Source organism: Erpetoichthys calabaricus, chromosome 2, assembly GCF_900747795.2.
Source record: "Erpetoichthys calabaricus chromosome 2, fErpCal1.3, whole genome shotgun sequence".
Taxonomy (NCBI): Eukaryota; Metazoa; Chordata; class Cladistia; order Polypteriformes; family Polypteridae; genus Erpetoichthys; species Erpetoichthys calabaricus.
The window spans coordinates 319,722,032-319,739,462 of NC_041395.2; the positions used below are offsets into that span (position 1 = coordinate 319,722,032).

Genomic DNA, 17,431 nt, shown 5'->3' on the forward strand with positions numbered 1-17,431 from the left:
CTCTAGTTTGTGTAATTTCACAAAAAGCTTGTCAGTTTCATGTCATACCAGCCATCCAGTTTGCAAATTGCCAAATAAAAAGCATGTGAGATGTATTTTTACTCCAAGGAAGTCCTGATCAGATCACTTTTTTGTTTTTTATTTCACCTTATACAATTTCTTGTATTAGGAATTTGTTTTGGGCGGCACGGTGGCACAGTGGGTAGCGCTGCTGCCTCGCAGTTAGGAGAGCCGGGTTCATTTCCCGGGTCCTCCCTGCGTGGAGTTTGCATGTTCTCCCCGTGTCTGCGTGGGTTTCCTCCCACAGTCCAAAGACATGCAGGTTAGGTGCATTGGCGATTCTAAATTGGCCCTAGTGTGTGTGTGTGTGCCCTGCGGTGGGCTGGCGCCCTGCCCGGGGTTTGTTTCCTGCCATGTGCCCTGTGTTGGCTGGGATTGGCTCCAGCAGACCCCCGTGACCCTGTAGTTAGGATGTAGTGGATTTGGATAATGGATGGATGGAATTTGTTTGTTTTTGCATACCCCTTGGGGTCAGAGTGCAGGGTCAGCTATTGTACAGTGCCCCAGGAGCAATTGCAGGTTGAGGGTCTTGCTCAAGGGCTCAGCAGAGCAGGATCTCTTTTGGCAGTAACAGGGATTCAAACCGTCAACCTTTCGGATACCAGCGCAGATCCTTAGCCTCAGAGAGGCACAGGCCACACTTGGTGACTTTATTGTGCATTCCAGAGACAAGGGAGAGGACCACTGGCATACAGCAGACAACAACAACAACATTTATTTATATAGAACATTTTTATACAAATAATGTAGCTCAAAGTGCTTTACATGATGAAGAAAGCGAAAAAAAGACAAAATAAGAATTAAAGTAAGAGAACACTAATTAACATAGAATAAAAGTAGGGTCCGATGGCCAGTGAGGACAGAAAAAAACAAACTCCAGACGGCCGGAGTAAAAATAAAATCCACAGGGGTTCCAGGCCATGGGACCACCCAGCCCCCTCTAGGCATTCTACCTAACAGAAATGACCTCAATCAGTCCTCATGGTATTCAGGGTTCTCATGGAAGAACTTGATGATGACGGTCATGTGGACTTCTGGTCTTTAATCCATCAATGTAGGGACATCACGGTGCTTTGATTAGGTGGTGGTGGCGCAGATCGCCACCACAGAAAACTGGAAAAAGAACAGAAGAGAGAATGGGGGTTAGTACGGATTTTGGAGCCACCATGAATAATAATGATAATTAAATGAATATACAGAACATCAGGAATTAACTAAGATGAAGTTATGAGAAGGCCATGTTAAAGTAATGTGTGTTCAGCAGTTTTTTAAAGTGCTCCACTGTATTAGCCTGATGAATTCCTATTGGCAAGCTATTCCAGATTTTAGGTGCATAACAGCAGAAGGCCGCCTCACCACTTCTTTTAAGTTTAGCTCTTGGAATTCTAAGTAGACACTCATTTGAAGATCTAAGGTTACGATTTGGAGTGTAAGGTGTAAGACATTCCGAAATATAAGATGGAACGAGATTATTTAAGACTTTGTAACCCATAAACAGTATTTTAAAGTCAATTCTGAATGACACAGGTAACCAGTGTAATGACATCAAAACTGGAGAGATGTGCTCAGATTTTCTTTTCCTAGTTAAGATTCTAGCAGCTTCATTCTGCACTCGTTGCAATCGATTTATGTCTTTTTTGGGTGGTCCTGAGAGAAGAGCATTGCAGTAATCTAGTTGACTGAAAACAAAAGCATGGTTCAATTTATCAGCATCTTTATTGTGTGCCAGTGTCACTCCACACTATGGACTAAGCCACTTCACCATGTCCCGACTGCATTAAAGGCTCCAGCAGATCTTGAGCGTTCAAGATGTGATTGGCTTTGACTGACCAAACGCAGAGCAGGGTGAACATATCAGACTGGTCCATCTGAGAGATCTTTCAGATGTGAAACATCAGTGGTTAGGAAAAGGCTTCATGCTGCTGGCTTTGAGCAAAGTGACCCACCAGAGTCCCTCTGCTCACACCTCCTAGACGTCTCACCCTACAGCAGGACACTGCCAGGCCACACGAGGAATGCATGTTGGAGAGGAGGTCTTGCCTTGTCCTGTCGTCTCTCCTGACCTCAACACCTCTGGTATCCCCTGCATCACAATGGTCAGGGCTATGACCTTCTGCCTGCCAATGGCCAGCAACTTCATCAGACCCTTCTGCAGGAATGGGATAAAATCGGACAAATGCTGATTCAGGGGCTCTTTGGCTTAGTGAACCAGTGGTGTCTGTGGTGGTCACTGAAGACTGTTGTTCATGTTCACATTTGATGTTGTCTTCCAGCTTTGTCGTTGTTAACTGTTTTGTTCTCCTATTATTCTCATTTGCTTGTTTCAGCAATGGAGGTTGTGTTGTGTTCCTTTTCCATCTGTATATCCTACTTATCTATCAGCTAGCATGTGGTTGACTAACGGAAATCCTTCATTCAGAAAGTTTCCTCCAGTATGTTAGCAGGCCCCTTGGGTGACTTCTTCCACGGAGACAGACATTTTAGCTCTCGTTCCCTCAAAGTTTCATCCCGTCCTGCCTGCTGTCTCACATAATTTTAAATCCTGTTGCGCAGTATGTTCTTGTAATGGTGCAGTGATCTCATGTGGCGCCATTACCCGAGGGTGATCCGGCTCACAGGACCCTCATTGTTGAGGACCCAAGTGTTTGGACCAGGCCAAGGGGACGCCCTCGTAATACCTGGCTGGAGCAGATAGAGGGTCATTTGTAGAGGGTGGGACTGGAGCACATGTCAGCGGGGGGGACTGCCAAACAGGATCCCGAGCTGTTTCATTGTGTGGTGGGTGTGACAACCCGCTGTACCAGTGCCCAACCTGACCTGACGTAGCATAAAACTAAAACTTAATTGTTCTAACTTGATGAATGATTCAAGATGTATTTAACTATTTTAATACAGAAATCACTTTTAACTATTCCTGAGAAGAAAAAATACAAAATTATGAGAATGTCCTGAATTTACAAATTGAAAATACAACTTTATCCACATCCTTCCTAGAAATAGGAAACATACATTTTTTATTGTCAATGAGAAACGTTGCAGAATAAGCAAACTTTTTTCTGTCCAGACTTCTTCACCTGTAATTTTTTTTAGTTTTTTTATTTTGGTACAGGCCAGCACTTGCGATTCGTGGGTTTACAATTCACAGATCCGACAGTTCGTGATTTTGTCATCGAAAATGAAATGGAAATTATTTTGCAGCTTTTGTGAAAACTGCAGAGGAAGTAGCCCTGCTATTTAAATGGACTGCAAATCCCAGCAACCCCCCAAAGTACTGCATCATTGGGCAGCTACAGCAGTTGCCGTGAGTGCTGCTAGGTGCCCAGTCAGTGGTGTCTTTTTGTTTCAACACTTAACTGCACAATTAAACCCATTGGATTAGTTTTCTCTGGATTTACGGTGACATTCCATGTCCCAAGAGCCTGCTTCTGTAGCCGAGGATGGGACCGTCAAGGTCCCCGCCTTCGGCTACCACCCGTCTCACACTGCACCCAACCTCCTTGGTTCCTCCTACAGGAGGTGAGCCCATGGGAAGGGGGACCCACATTGCCTCTTCGGGCTATGCCTGGCTCCAGAGAGGGGACCTGGTGACCCGCATCCCGGTGAGAGAAAACGCCATCGGAAGTTTTTGTTCATCATAGGAGGTTTTCTGAATCTCTCTTTGTCACATCCCTCACCTAGGACCAGTTTGCCTTGGGTGACCCTGCCAGGGACATAAAGCCCCTAACAGCAGAGCTCCTAGGATCATTGGGACACGCAAACCCCTCCATCACGATAAGGTGGCGGCTTGAGGAGGGGAGTGATGTTGGCTCTGCATCGGTCTGTCGTAGCGAAAAAGGAGCTGAGCCATAAGGCAAAGCTCTCAATTTACCCATCGATCTACGTTCCTACCCTCATCTATGGTCATGAGCTGTGGGTAGTGACCAAAAGAGCGAGATCACGAATACAAGCGGCTGAAATGAGCTTCCTCCGCAGGGTGTCTGGGCTTTCCGTTAAAGATAGGGTGAGAATAGTGGTCATCCTGGAGGGGCTCAGAGTAGAGCTAATGCTCCTCCGCATCGAAAGGAGTCAGATGAAGTGGCTTGGGCATCTGATCAGGATGCCTCCTGGACGCCTCCCTGGTGAGGTGTTCCGGGCACATCTAACCGGGAGGAGGCCCCGGGGAAGACCCAGTACAGCCTGGAGGGACTATGTCTCTCGGCTGGCCTGGGAACGCCTCGGGATTCCCCCGGAAGAGCTAGAAGAAGTGGCCGGGGAGAGGGAAGTCTGGGCATCTCTGCTCAAGCTGCTGCCCCCATGACCCGATCTCGGATAAGCGGAAGAGGATGAACGGATGGATTTACGGTCTCGTCCTGTGCCCACTTGTTCATGTGAATTCATCTGGGTTGGAAATCATCTTCGTCCAACCTCTATGAATCTTCACTTTACATGAGCGTCATGGTAGGACAAAACTTAAAATAACTTTCAGGCGGTGGGTCACATGGGATTTCACTTCAAAACTACACCTCCATCATTGGCATCTGCGAAACTGCCCTGTGGTGTCAGTGCTTATCGGTCATTGTTTTGTGCTTCATGTTTTGTTGGACTTCCTTTGTATAAGTAGTGATAGTCATTTTGGTCATTTACTACCATAAATATACACATACATTTATTGTAGTAAGTAAAATTTTGTAAAAACTTACAGTTCACTAAAGAGCTCCTGAGTTACAGTATACTCTTTGTCTCGGGGACGCCACACATCGGTAGCCAGTCTCACATATGGGATATAATTGTGTGGGGATCGTTCCATTTTGCATTTCTCACAACTTTTTGCATCGTATTTAGAATATACAATAATCATAGGATTAAACATATTCACAGAATTTCATATTCATGGGGGTCCTGCACCCCTAACCCCCCTTGAATTACAAGGGATTACTGTACTTTGATTATGCATTTGCAGGCCTTGTTCTTCCTCCCTGTGGCCTCCACACTTCTTTCACACCACTTACAGGGTCGTTCTTTTAACTCTGCAGTTTTCTTTACGACTTATTCTTTATTCTGCAGCCCCCACTGCTGTTTCTTATACCTCAGACCACCATACTGCAGGTGATTTTTCTTTTTCTTATTTTTCTTCAAACACTTTATCTTGCAGAGCACATCAGCCAGTGTCTTCCCTGTATTATAACTGCAGGTCTCCAGAGTGCCCACCGGTAGAGGAGTCCTTCCTCTGATAGCCCTCCAGCTGTCCAGTACAGCCGGCCATTGCAGGGTAAGAAGGCGTGGTGGACAGCTCCGGCGTATTCTTCCCTCAGCCCCAGACATGGCACGCTGTGCTCCTAAAGTAATCACATGGGATCACATGGGAGTCTAATGGGATGTATGACCAGGAGGACGCCATGTGGGGGTCATTCTGAAGCAGGTCAAAGAAGATTCCGGAGCTGTTGCTTTCTTTCATTGGTTCCATTCTGCCGTTTCAGTTTTAAGTGCTGAAACAAACTGGATGTTCTTTTCTTTTTAAAACTTTTGTTTGTTCAACATCCGATCTTTCATATCCCAATCAATTCCAGACAGCCGACATAATGTTACTGCCTTTCTCAGGAAAGAGCTCATTCATGTGAGAAGCGCCCTTCATCTTATTCTTTGCTTTATTATTATAATTCCTCTTCCCAGGCATGAGGAGCAAAACCACACTGCCAGTTCACTGTGCAGAAATCAAGAAATACCAATAAAAACTCTTAAAGAAACACACCATCAGTAACTATTTACAGCCCTCCCATTGTTTCAGTTTCCATCACATTTCAGTTTCGACTCTTTCAGATTTGTTTTAGCGATTTGCAATTTTCGCCTCCTGTTTCAAAGTCTGTGGGACTTTCACGTGTCGTTGTCCCGCAGGCCCCCGGCACACACACAGATTCACCGTCCAGCTTGTTGCATTATCACCATCCACACTTGGCATTCCCCAGTCCCTGCCCCTTGGCATCTTGGCTGCTGCTTTGCATTGAGAGCGGGCATGACCCAGCAGCACTGGGCATCAGGCTGGCACAAATCCTGGACCAGCACCTCCTGAAAACGATCAAAACGCAGTGCCACTAACTGATGGCGGTTTCAGCACAAAACTCATTTTTTCTCAGTCTCGCTCTCACTCTCCAGGTGACTGTCTCACTTTCCTTACTCTCTCACTCTCTTGGTGTCTCTCTCACTCACACTGTTTCACTTTCTCACTCACTCCCTCTCAAGCTCTTGCTCACTCACTCTTTCTTCTCTCACTCTCTTGCTCACTTTTTCTTAGTCCCCCTCTCTCTCTTATGTTTTCTCAATCTCACTCTCTCAGTGTCTCTCTCACACACAGTTTCTCTTTCTCACTTACTCTCTCTCACTCTCTCTTTCTCACTCACTGTTTTTTCTCTCACTCACTTACTCACTTTTTCTCTCACTCATTTTTTTCTCAGTTGCTCTCACTCTCAAGTTCACTGTCTCTCTTTCCTTACTCTCTCTCTCTCTCACTGACACTGTTTCTTTTTCTTTCTCACTCTCGCTCTTTTTTCTGTCACTCTCTTGCTCACTTTTTCTCAGTCTCGCTCTCACTCCCTGTGTCTCTCTTTACTCTCTCATTCCTCTCTCTCTCACTTTTTCTCACTCTCTCAGTGTCCCTCTCACTCATGCTGTTTCACTTTCTCACTTATTTCTCACTGTCTCACTCTGTTTTTCAGTTGTCCTGTGAGAAACAAAACAAAACTGAACCTAACATCTCCAATCTTCACTCTCCCTGGAAAAACAATAGGATGTTCAGAAAAAACAAAAAGATTCTTCTCCTGGAAAAACTAACAAAACATAAGCAGAATCGTGACAGAGCTACTAACCCTTTGGACCCAACAAATCAAAATGGTGGGGCATCTGTGTAAGTAAATTTTGAAAACATACCCCTTACTGGGTTTGTGAGAAAGTGTCATAGCAGCATCCCTTGTGACAAAGAGGGAGTGCACATCCTGGGGGCTGAGACTTTTAGGGAAAACAAAAGTACAAGTAGGAGCTGCACGGTGGTCTTAGTGCTTACTTGGGTTGCAGTGATGATGGAGAAAGTCACGGTGGTAACAGAAGGTGATGGAGACCATGATATACCACAATAATCAGCTGCTTCTGCAGTCCATGCTCTTCACTAACAGTATTATGTGACAGGGTGGCAGACTGCGTCTTGTCATCTAATTAGCTTAATCCACGTGATGAAATTATAATGTAATAATAATAGCGGGTGAGCCACGAAGAAGTGCCACATTTCAAATGTTTAATCTACAAAAACGTTACAAGATCAAATAAATTTCATTACGATACCACAAAGGGTATACAAAATAGATTTTGTTCACTGTTTTAAAAATGATATCTTCAAGGTGGAGGCCATCATTAGCGATACACTCCGTGAGACGATTTCTGAACGAATGACTCTTTCAAGGTGGAATAGCGACGATTTCATGGCGAATAGCATCCTTGAGGACTTCATGATTTTGAGATTGGACTTGAGATAGCCACACAAGAAGAAATCACACGGCGCGAGATCAGGCAAACGTGAAGGCCACCCGAAATCGCCATGGGAGATCAGCTTCCCCGTAAAATAAACATCTCTCGCAAAACTTGCATGGATCTCCATGCTGTATGATCTGTTGCTCCATCCTCTTGAAACCAGGCATCCACCACATCCATTTCTTCCAGATGGGGCCACAAAAAGTTCTCTTAGCATTTCAATGTAAAGTTCTGAAGTGGTGGTGACCGTTGCTCCCCCCTACTCAAAAAGTTAAACTATGGCAAATTCTGCAGTGGCGTACCAATCTGTAACACGTGTGCTCACTGTGCAGGGGTCTCTGATGAAGTTCATGAGGGTTGGTTTCATCCCAATTGCAAAAATTTTGCTTATTTGCGCAACCATTCAAATAGAAATGTGCCTCGCCGCTGCACATGATGATGGCATCTCGATGAACGGTTTGCAGAATGTTCACGCGCAACTCTCTACGGCTCTCCCAGTCTCTCTCAGGGAGTTGTATGGATGGAAATTAAGGTCCTCATGCCAAATCCTCCTCAAAGACATGTTGGAAATGTTTGCAAGCTGAACGTCTAGGAGATTGCAAACTTGGTGCCCTTACAGTTCGGATGTTTTCAGGAATTCGTACAGTCCGAGGGTAGCCTGGAGATTTTCTGTTCAATGTTGTACCCGTCTGTCTAAATTTAGCCACCCACTGAAGAACTGTTTTCTGATTTGGGACGTCACCGCTAGGAGGAATGCTGAAGTGCGTTCAGAAGGCATGTTCGTTGTTTTTGAAGAACACTTCAACAGCGAAACCACGGTGCGCAACAGAACAAGCCATGTTGCCGACTGAAAACTACAAGGGATCATCTATCAAAGGATCCCCACCCCAACCTACTCGGCTGCCACTACCTCACACAATGACCTTGAGTAATGTGGTACTTCATTTTGACTCATCCTGTACATTTTATTTCTATGGCGCCTTTCCCATGCTCAAGGCACTTTGACATTTTAAATTGCACACACTGTATCTTAAGTCGCATGTCTCCTGATAAGCGGTCATTCTGCATGACGCTGGCCAGAAGTACAAGGTGAGGTGGTCTCTGTTTGTATATCCAGGTGTGATACCATGTGTCTGCTCAGCATCATGTATATCTTAAATGACAGCTTTCTCCATTGCAAATTAATTGTATTTTTCTTAGTACCATACTCAGGCTACATCGGCACTACAACGTTTTTAAACAATGTCCACACTTGTGTTTTCACGTCATTTGTTAAAGTATCTCTGTCCACACTAAAATGTCAGAAAACGCATTTGACGAAGACGTTCACCTGCACTTGGCTTGTGCACTCTGGATGAAAAATATCCTTGAAGGGACAGTAATGCCACCAGCCACAGGATTTATCACAAAACTGTAGTGACCAGTAAATTATTGGCCTTTTCTGCAGCATTCAAACTGTACAAATTGCAGATTAGATCCGTCCAGGTGGACTACACAACAAGTACCAATGAAAGGAAAACTTCTGTGTCCGCTGTGTTGGAATCTTCTGTTCAGGTTGACCAGTCAGGGAATGAGATGTGACAATACAATTATAATACAATACAATTTATTTCTTGTATAGCCCAAAATCACACAAGAAGTGCCTCAATGGGTTTTAACAGGCCCTGTCTTTTGACAGCCCCCCAGCCTTGACTCTCTAAGAAAACAAGGAAAAACTCCAAAAAAAAACTCTTATAGGGAAAAAAAGGAAGAAACCTTGGGAAAGGCAGATCAAAGAGAGACCCCTTACCAGGTAGGGTGGGTGTGCAGTGGGTGTCAAAAAAGGGGGTGAATGCAACACAATACACAGAACAGAACACAAGTAACCCTCAATACACTATAATAGTGCAATAGAAATATTACAAGTACAGAGCAGAATTCAACAGTAGATGATATCCCATAATATGATTTGGATTTGTTTAGAGTCCTGGAGACCTCAGCCATCAAGCTGCCTCCCCCTATTGGCCATTCCACAGCTGAGACAGCGCTGGGCCAGCCAATCCAATGAAAGGACCCCTCTACCCCACGATTCCTGCGATCCTCCATCAGAGATGACTTTACCTTAGGCAGGCAAAACAATTTGGCAGGTGGGCCATGGCACCAAGTGCTACATTTGAGTACTGAGAAGAAAGACAGAATAGATGAGGGTTAGTAACAAATTCTAACTATCATGTTACTTATGTTTTAGTGCTAATGACTCACAATAGAGATGCAGTCTGTACAGTTAATCAGCAGCTCTAGTCAGGGTGTGCTAAACTGAAGTAGTGAGTCTTCAGCCGGGATTTAAAAGCTGAGACTGAAGGGGCATCTCTTATAGTAGCAGGCAGACCATTCCACAGTTTAGGGCCCCCTGTAACTAAAAGCTCGACCTCCCACTGTTATTTTATTAATCTTTGGAATCATAAGCAGACCAGCATCTTGAGATCTTAATGTGCGTTCTGGTTTATAAGTCATGATAAGTTCAGATAAATAAGCCGGACCTCGGCCATTTAATGCTTTATATGTTAAAAGGAGGATTTTGAATTCTGCCCTAAACTTAACCGGGAGCCAGTGTAAGGATTTAAGAACTGGAGTTATGTGTTCGTATTTTCTTGTTCTTGTAATAATTCTTGCATCAGCATTTTGGATTAACTGGAAACCGTGTAAAGAACAGTTTGAGCATCCAGTGAACAGCACATTGCAGTGAGCAGGATCCAATCAGGAAGGGGCTACCTAATAAGCATGGACAGATCAGAGTGCGATTAGAGTCTGCATTTCTGAAAGTCTATGCTTTCAACCGTCCACATGTCAAGGCCGAGCCTCCATTTTCAGGAGTTTATGGTGCTGTAGAGTGTTTTCAGAAGTCTCCATTTTCTGAGGTTTGTAACGTCGGGGTAGTGTGGCCAAAAGGTGAAAAACGTAAACTGCATTTTAAAACGAACGTCTAGTGATGTGGACGCGGCCTAAGGTTTCAGGGTTCAGCCAGCACTGATGCACTGATTACCATGCGGTGTCTCGCACACCCAGGAGTAGAAGTTAAAGAGGAGGTGGGCAGTTGTCTTCTGGTGAAGACCCTTCAACACCTTCCGTGCTCCAAACACTTTTTCTTTTGTGATCTTCATTAAGTGTTTTTGTGGGTTGCTCTGAGCTGTTTTTGTCTCGGCTCTTGAGCGGGTGACATCCCTGGTTTTGTGCGTAATCACACATCGTCTCCTTTAGAGTTAACATCATTTTCTTTAATTGCAGGTCTGCCACACACACGGTCACCAAAGCCTAAAGGATGAAGCAGTAAGGATGTCAGCTTTGTTTTGACTTTGGACCAAGACGGCGGTCCCATCCGAGAGACGACTCCTCCTCCTCTTCATGGTAATCCAGAAAGAAGAGCACAAGGCAGAAGTAAGCAGCTTTCCACTACCAGGCAGCTAACCTCCTCTTCACCATGCCCACCTCTCCCAGCCTGCACCTTCTCGTCTTGTTCCCCTGAATTTGCTGCGCCCATGCCTGTGCCCTTAACTCATTCCCCTTTCATTCCTTTTGAGTGCAACTATGCCTCGTTCTACCAAAAATTCCAACAAAACGGAACCCAGGGCTAGATCAGATGCCAAGAGAGATGTTTGCACAGTCAAGAGGCAGACCTTTAACTCAAATAAACATCAGGGCAAAGCATCCCTTCAGAGGAATGAAGACAAATGGAGGTCTAAACCGTCGGCACAGAGCAGAAGTCAGGCGACTAAGGAGGTGAAGAAAGTCAACCGTGCACCCAGTGCGGCTCTGCAGGAGTTATACGGCACCATCACAAACACCTCGCCTGCACTGGGGGCAGTAAGGACGAGGCAGTCCGCTAACCGGGAGCGGTTTGCCAACTTTCCGTGCTTGAGGAGGTCATGGTGCTTCTCTCCGCTCCTTCAAGGCCTCCCAGATTTGCCAGAGCCTAGCAGAAGACAACCCTCTAAAGTGAAAAGCAATCCCAAGGACGAAGCGAAAGCACAAGATGATGGGGACCTTGCTGCCACAGTTAACGAAGGACAATGTGAGCGGGCTGAACTGGCCCCCTGTGAAGCAGAGTCCGGCGCTAAACAAAAGGAAAATGGAGGCACTGGCATGGGCCCTGGAGCCGTCACCACAGTCCACACCCTGGTCGCTGGTTCAACTCACTGCTCTCCACAGACTGGGCCGAGCACAGATGAAGAGCAACCCAAAAACCTGGTGGCACCCAAGCCAGAAAGTGCAGAGCAGAGTGACGCTTTCCTTCCAGGCGTATCCACTGAACAAAAAGAAGAAGGTGCCAGAAATTTGGACTTTGGTATTCAGGTGTCCATCAGCTCAACCAACACATCAGAATCTCCTCATTTAAGCTCAATGTGCAAAGACAGTGATGTCAAAGAGGCGCATCCCACTGAGGAGGCGGACCCCCGCACGACTTCTTGCTGCACTGACGATGCCTCACAGAGCCATTTGCCTTCTGTACTAAGCTTCCAGAAGTGGGCGAATGGGGGCAGCACTCAGCCCCCCTACGTGAAAGGAAACTCACTTCCCAGTTCAGAGAGCCAAAGCCCAGTAAAAATGTTGGAAAAACTGAGCAACACCTTCACATGTGTGGCCAGCAACCTGCAGACCTGGCCAACGCAAACGGGTCTTCGCAAGTCAGTGTTAACCTTTGAAAGCGGAGCAGAATCGACTGTTCTCCATGCCAAAGCAGATTCCATTTCCAAAATGGGCATTGAAACAAAACCCTTCTTGGGCTTGGAAAGTCCCCTCTCCCACCTCGAGGACAACCAAAGATCTCTGGGCACAGACGTCGGGGCATCGGTGGTTTCCTCCTGCTCTTCCTCACGCCCCGTGTCTCCTGTGACAGCCTGCAATTCTACGTCTAACCCAACCCCTCCTCATCCTCACGGACTGGTGAAAAAGAAACGGCGGCGGTGTGGAGCTTGTGAGCCCTGCCTCAGGAAGGTTAACTGCGGGGAGTGTAGCTGCTGTCGCAACCGCAAAACTGGACACCAGATATGCAAGCTGAGGAAATGTAACGAGCTGAAGAAGAAGCCAGCAACATGCTCAGCCGATGAGGTAGGATTCGCCCGACGCTCACGTGAAAAGGCTGACCTCCGAGGCCAAGTTAGGAAGGGTCGCCCTCAGTGTTGACCCAGGGTCTTGTTTCATTTGCCGTCGATCGAACTCAAAGGTCCTGTTAGCAGCCTAATGTCACCTCGGATGGAGATACAGCCCACAGGGTTTTGCTTTGTTTTCACTCGTGTTTCCTCGTTTTTTTCCCTAATTATCCCTTGTGTATATATACACAGTATATACTCACATATAAGTAAATTATAAAATCAGAAACCGACTTATACGCCTGTTCAAAAATACAACACTTACATTTCTTTTTTACATCTTCTTGCCTCCTCCAATCTCACATCAGTTTTTCAGACACATCAAATTTTGTTGCAGCAGCGCGGTTGCCAATTTCTTTCACTACTTCAATGACTTTTAATTTAAAACCAGCTTCATATTTTCTTCTGATTGAACGCTCCATCGTAGATAAGAGATGCTCTTACGATAAAGGTGTATTGAGGGTGTGAGATACAAAAAACATAAAACAGAGCAAACATCGCTTCGTAATAGTTCAGGTATTACCGTGTGGTCATGTAGACACAATACATAGAAATAAAAGGCCATGTACTCCGTGGTTACTCTCTCAGGTGACTGTCAGCATATCATAATCTCTTGGACCAACAGCGTGAGTTTTCCGCATTCGACTTATACGACCAACATTATAAAATACCAGAAATTATACGGTAAAATCAAGCCCCGACTTATCCACGGGAGAACTTAACGGTTTATATACTAGCCGCCCCCCGTGGCTCCGCCCACGTAGTAGTGAAACAGGACTGACTTTAAAAATCAATAAACAAACAGGTATTGCTAGCTAAGCGGAGACGACTTACACTCCAAAACGTGGCCAGGAGTAGACCGACTTGAACGGAGGTTGGCACTGAATGAGGAGGGCCCCGCCTGGATCCCCACTCCTGACGTCACTCATCCCTGTCTCCTCAGCCCGCAGCCTCTCTCTCGAATTAGCGCGAATGTATCGCTCGTGCAAACAAACTCTGATGCTTAGCATGATGAGAGAAGTCGTAAAATCAACCGGAATTTTCAAGGAAATTCTAGAAAAAAAAACAAATTTAAATCCGTTAAGTAATTCTCTCATGAAAAGAAGACAGATAGACAGACATACGTTGGATTTCATGTATATATTGACGTATATATCTCTCTATTATATAAAAAAAAACTTGGGTCGAGACGTGACCTTCTCAGAGAGGCACTTTCACGTCCCACAAGACTAGACTTTGTGTCAAGAGTTTTAACCAGAAAAAGACAAAGAGTAGATGATGACAAAGTAGAACGTTGTAAAGAATTCAGAAACGTTGGCGTGATACACATGCAGAGCAGGTTAGAGATAATGGAAGTACTAAAATTCGAAAGTCTCAAAAAAATGAGAGTAAAGATCGCATTAGCGCAAACAAACGGAAAATATGACTCGGTGAAATTAACGGAACAGAGAAAAGAGGTGGCATAGTGTTTGAGGATGTCTGGGGGAGAAGAGAGACAAGGCAATGAGACAAAAGGACAGCTGCTGTACAGGCTTTTAAATGTTCGAAGCGCCGCACGAGATGCAGATCACGCTGAGCAGCAGGAGCAGCAAGCCAGCAGCTGATCGAGCAAAGAGGAGATAAAAAAAAACTGTATCTGTTTCCCATTGTATCACCGCTTAAGAGGGGGTTTCAGAGGAGCGGCCGCGTCTCCTTGGGGTGCGTTCAGCCCCCCTCTTCACAACGCAAGCAGAAAAGACACGAAGTGGCTGGCGCATAGCACAGGCTGGGGGGAATGGAGGGGGTTGGTGAGCGAAGCGAGAGGAGGGCAAAGCTATCTAGTGTTATTTAAAAAACAAATGCATACTTTTTTCAGAATAAAGACTACTTGACACACTGGTTGAGGAGAGATTTCAGGAAAGTGCACTCCATTTGTGACCCTAAACAATATTCTGGCCCTTGTTCGTAATCTGTAGAAAGAAGGATGGGAACGAGTTGTATGGGTTGATGGTCTGAGGAGGAGAAGAGTGGCATTTGAAAAGCATTAGAATTGTTCTTTGTAAATGTTGTACTATTGAAAGAAGAATGGAGTAGTGGAGGGTGGCGCAGCACATAAAGCGGAGATGTGGTCACACAACATTTTATGAGGAAAGTTTATAAATCATGTAAAGTAAGGAACACAAAAGGTCGTGAACCAGTGTAGGAAAGAAGTCGGGACTCTCCATTTATTTTCATGGGGCAAGGAATAAAAATCGTGTGCATCAGCCACGTCTGTGAGATACAGTATCTGTCTCGCCAGGTCAGCAGAACAATAAATGAGTCTGGATTTCAATTCGTTAAGTAACTTCATAATCTGGCAAAGGTGCACACAAGTCAGCCTTCACTGTTTGTGGTTCACATGTGGAGACGGGCTGTATTTCAACAAATAACCCCCACATGCCTGCTCTAATTTACAAAAGGTGCTATGTGAAACAGTAGTGCAGTTTATTTATAACATGAGAATAATAAAAGATGAATACTTACAAACAGGTCTACAGTATATACAGACGTAGGAATCTCACCCTTTGGCTGAATTGCTAAGTATTACCGTAGCTGCAGCTGTAAGTCTCATGTGCCATGCCAAAGAAAAGAAGGCAGCGCCACTTTTTCCTGCACACCGATGCGCCTTCATCATTAGCCGGTCCCAGCGGGCACCATTATGACGTTTCTTCTGGGTTGTAAAGCCAAGATACCAGAGGGCATGGAGTAAGAGGCTGGCCAGAAACAGGCGCGCAACTTTAAAATTTTCAACCTCAAAATCCTTTTCTTGTGTTCTCTGTAAATTGATCTCCATAAGGCTTGCAACCCCTTCACAGGTTTAAGAAACACTAAGTATTGTGATTTATCTCACAATCTGCCAAGGTGGGGTGAGGCTTCCAAAACACTCAGGAGAGCAGACCAGAAGAAGGGCAGCCTAGCCTCAGAGTTCAAATCTGTATTCTGTAAAGTCCCAAAACACAATCGGAATGCCCCACAAGGGAGAGGATTACCATGAACCCCTGGCTTGTACAGAGCAGGGCAACAAGGAATCTTTATAAAGGAGGATGTATTGCATGAAAAGGAAAAATACTACAAAGGGTTCAAAATAAAAAGGGGCTTGCCTAACATTCTCTCCAAAGCAAAAAAAGGACTAAAGCCAATGAAAAAAATCCAAAAAAGGATCAAAAGCCGTAATAACCAGAGCACATTCAACATTAACCATGCCGGACTTTATGGGTCTGGGGGCGGTCCCTTAACAATGATGGACAGGTGGCTCCGCCTCTTGACTAATCCACATATAACATAAAAGTAACAGCCGAAAACAGGATAGCATGCATAGAAACTAAATAATAATAGAATAAAACTAACAGAAAATACACAAATAGACCATAAATAATAAATGAACAAAACAATAAAGCAATGGAAAGCAATGCATGATAATGAAAACAGAACAGAGAAGATAAAAAGAAGCACTTTAACATAACCCTGGCTTGGCCCTAATACTAGGTAGGGAGCTCAGATGGACTGGCACATCGTCCAGGACTTGGTGTTACTGGGATGAGTCTGACCTGCTGCAACTCTGAATTACATGAAAGTGATAGGAGGACCGATTTAAGGACAAGTACTAATGTACTACACCACACTGCCTGTAAACGCTCAATGGCATCGGTTCTGATACTGTGGGTCAGGTGGCGTGTTATTTGATTTTTGGTTTGCACAGAGTCAAGATTCAAAATTGCAATCATTGGGAAAGTGTTACATATGGTTTGCAGAGTGTCTTAGTAGTTCAGGCAAACAGTATTCCTTCATTGTAACCTCGGGGTCTCGCAGACACAAATAAGCCAAATTTGGGTCAAGAAAAAAAATGAAAGAAAATAAAAGAACCATTACTCTATAGTGATGGTGCAAAGGCTGAGTGCGCTTTCTTTTTCCTCTGTGCCTTCATTCCCAGCATGTATACGTTTGATTTTACAACAATGTTGGTTTTACAAAGCAAAAACTAAAATGAGAATATCGAATCTTACCTGGAACATACCTGTGCCCTGCTGAGGAATTGTCAACAGCCCCCTTCACAGAGGGTCAGACACTCTGAGCATCAAAAAGGGGGCCACAGAAGGCTCAGAACACCACAGAAGTCTCCTTGGGGTTGGCTATTTACAAGGAGATTCCCTTCTCAAGCAACTTGTAATTATTTAACATGTTTGCTTTGTGAAGTCCTAGAGACATGCAGACCATCACTACTCTCTGATGCAATGGGAAATTACTTTTACATTTACATTTTATAAAGTAGAATAGTAGATATCAGATAGATTAGGCAGGAGTTATATAATACTGTGGACAGAGAGACAAACAGATACGAAAGGCACTATATATGACAGATAGTAAAGGGCACTGGGCACTAATATATAGACACAGCATAGTAAATCAAAACATTGCATGCACAAAACACAATGATGAACATAAAACCATGCATTATGTGCACAGAAATATATCTGCATCCCTCTTAATAAAAGGACAAGTGTCGGTGTGTCCGTCTGGTCATTGTAATAAAATCATTGCATATGTCATTCCAGCAGATGGTGCATCACAAAAGTTGGCACTGCATTTTATAAACCAATACCAAATAGTATATAATATATCCACATGCATTGCATTGTCCATTCCAATAGATGGCACATAGCAAACATTAACACTGCTTTTTTATAAATCCTATACCAAATGGCATATAACAGACATATGAAGTGCATTTGTCA

The 17,431-nt window shown here is 44.7% G+C and overlaps 1 protein-coding gene across 1 annotated transcript in view; it reads left to right on the forward strand.

Annotated features, from left to right (window-relative positions):
• tet1 (tet methylcytosine dioxygenase 1) overlaps positions 1-17,431 on the forward strand; it is a 226,208-nt gene that overhangs the window by 7,015 nt on the left and 201,762 nt on the right. The window contains exon 2 of the mRNA XM_051923345.1: positions 10,819-12,639. Coding sequence (XP_051779305.1) covers positions 11,119-12,639 — 1,521 coding nt within the window. The 5' untranslated portion in view covers positions 10,819-11,118. The remainder of the gene's footprint in view (positions 1-10,818; positions 12,640-17,431) is intronic.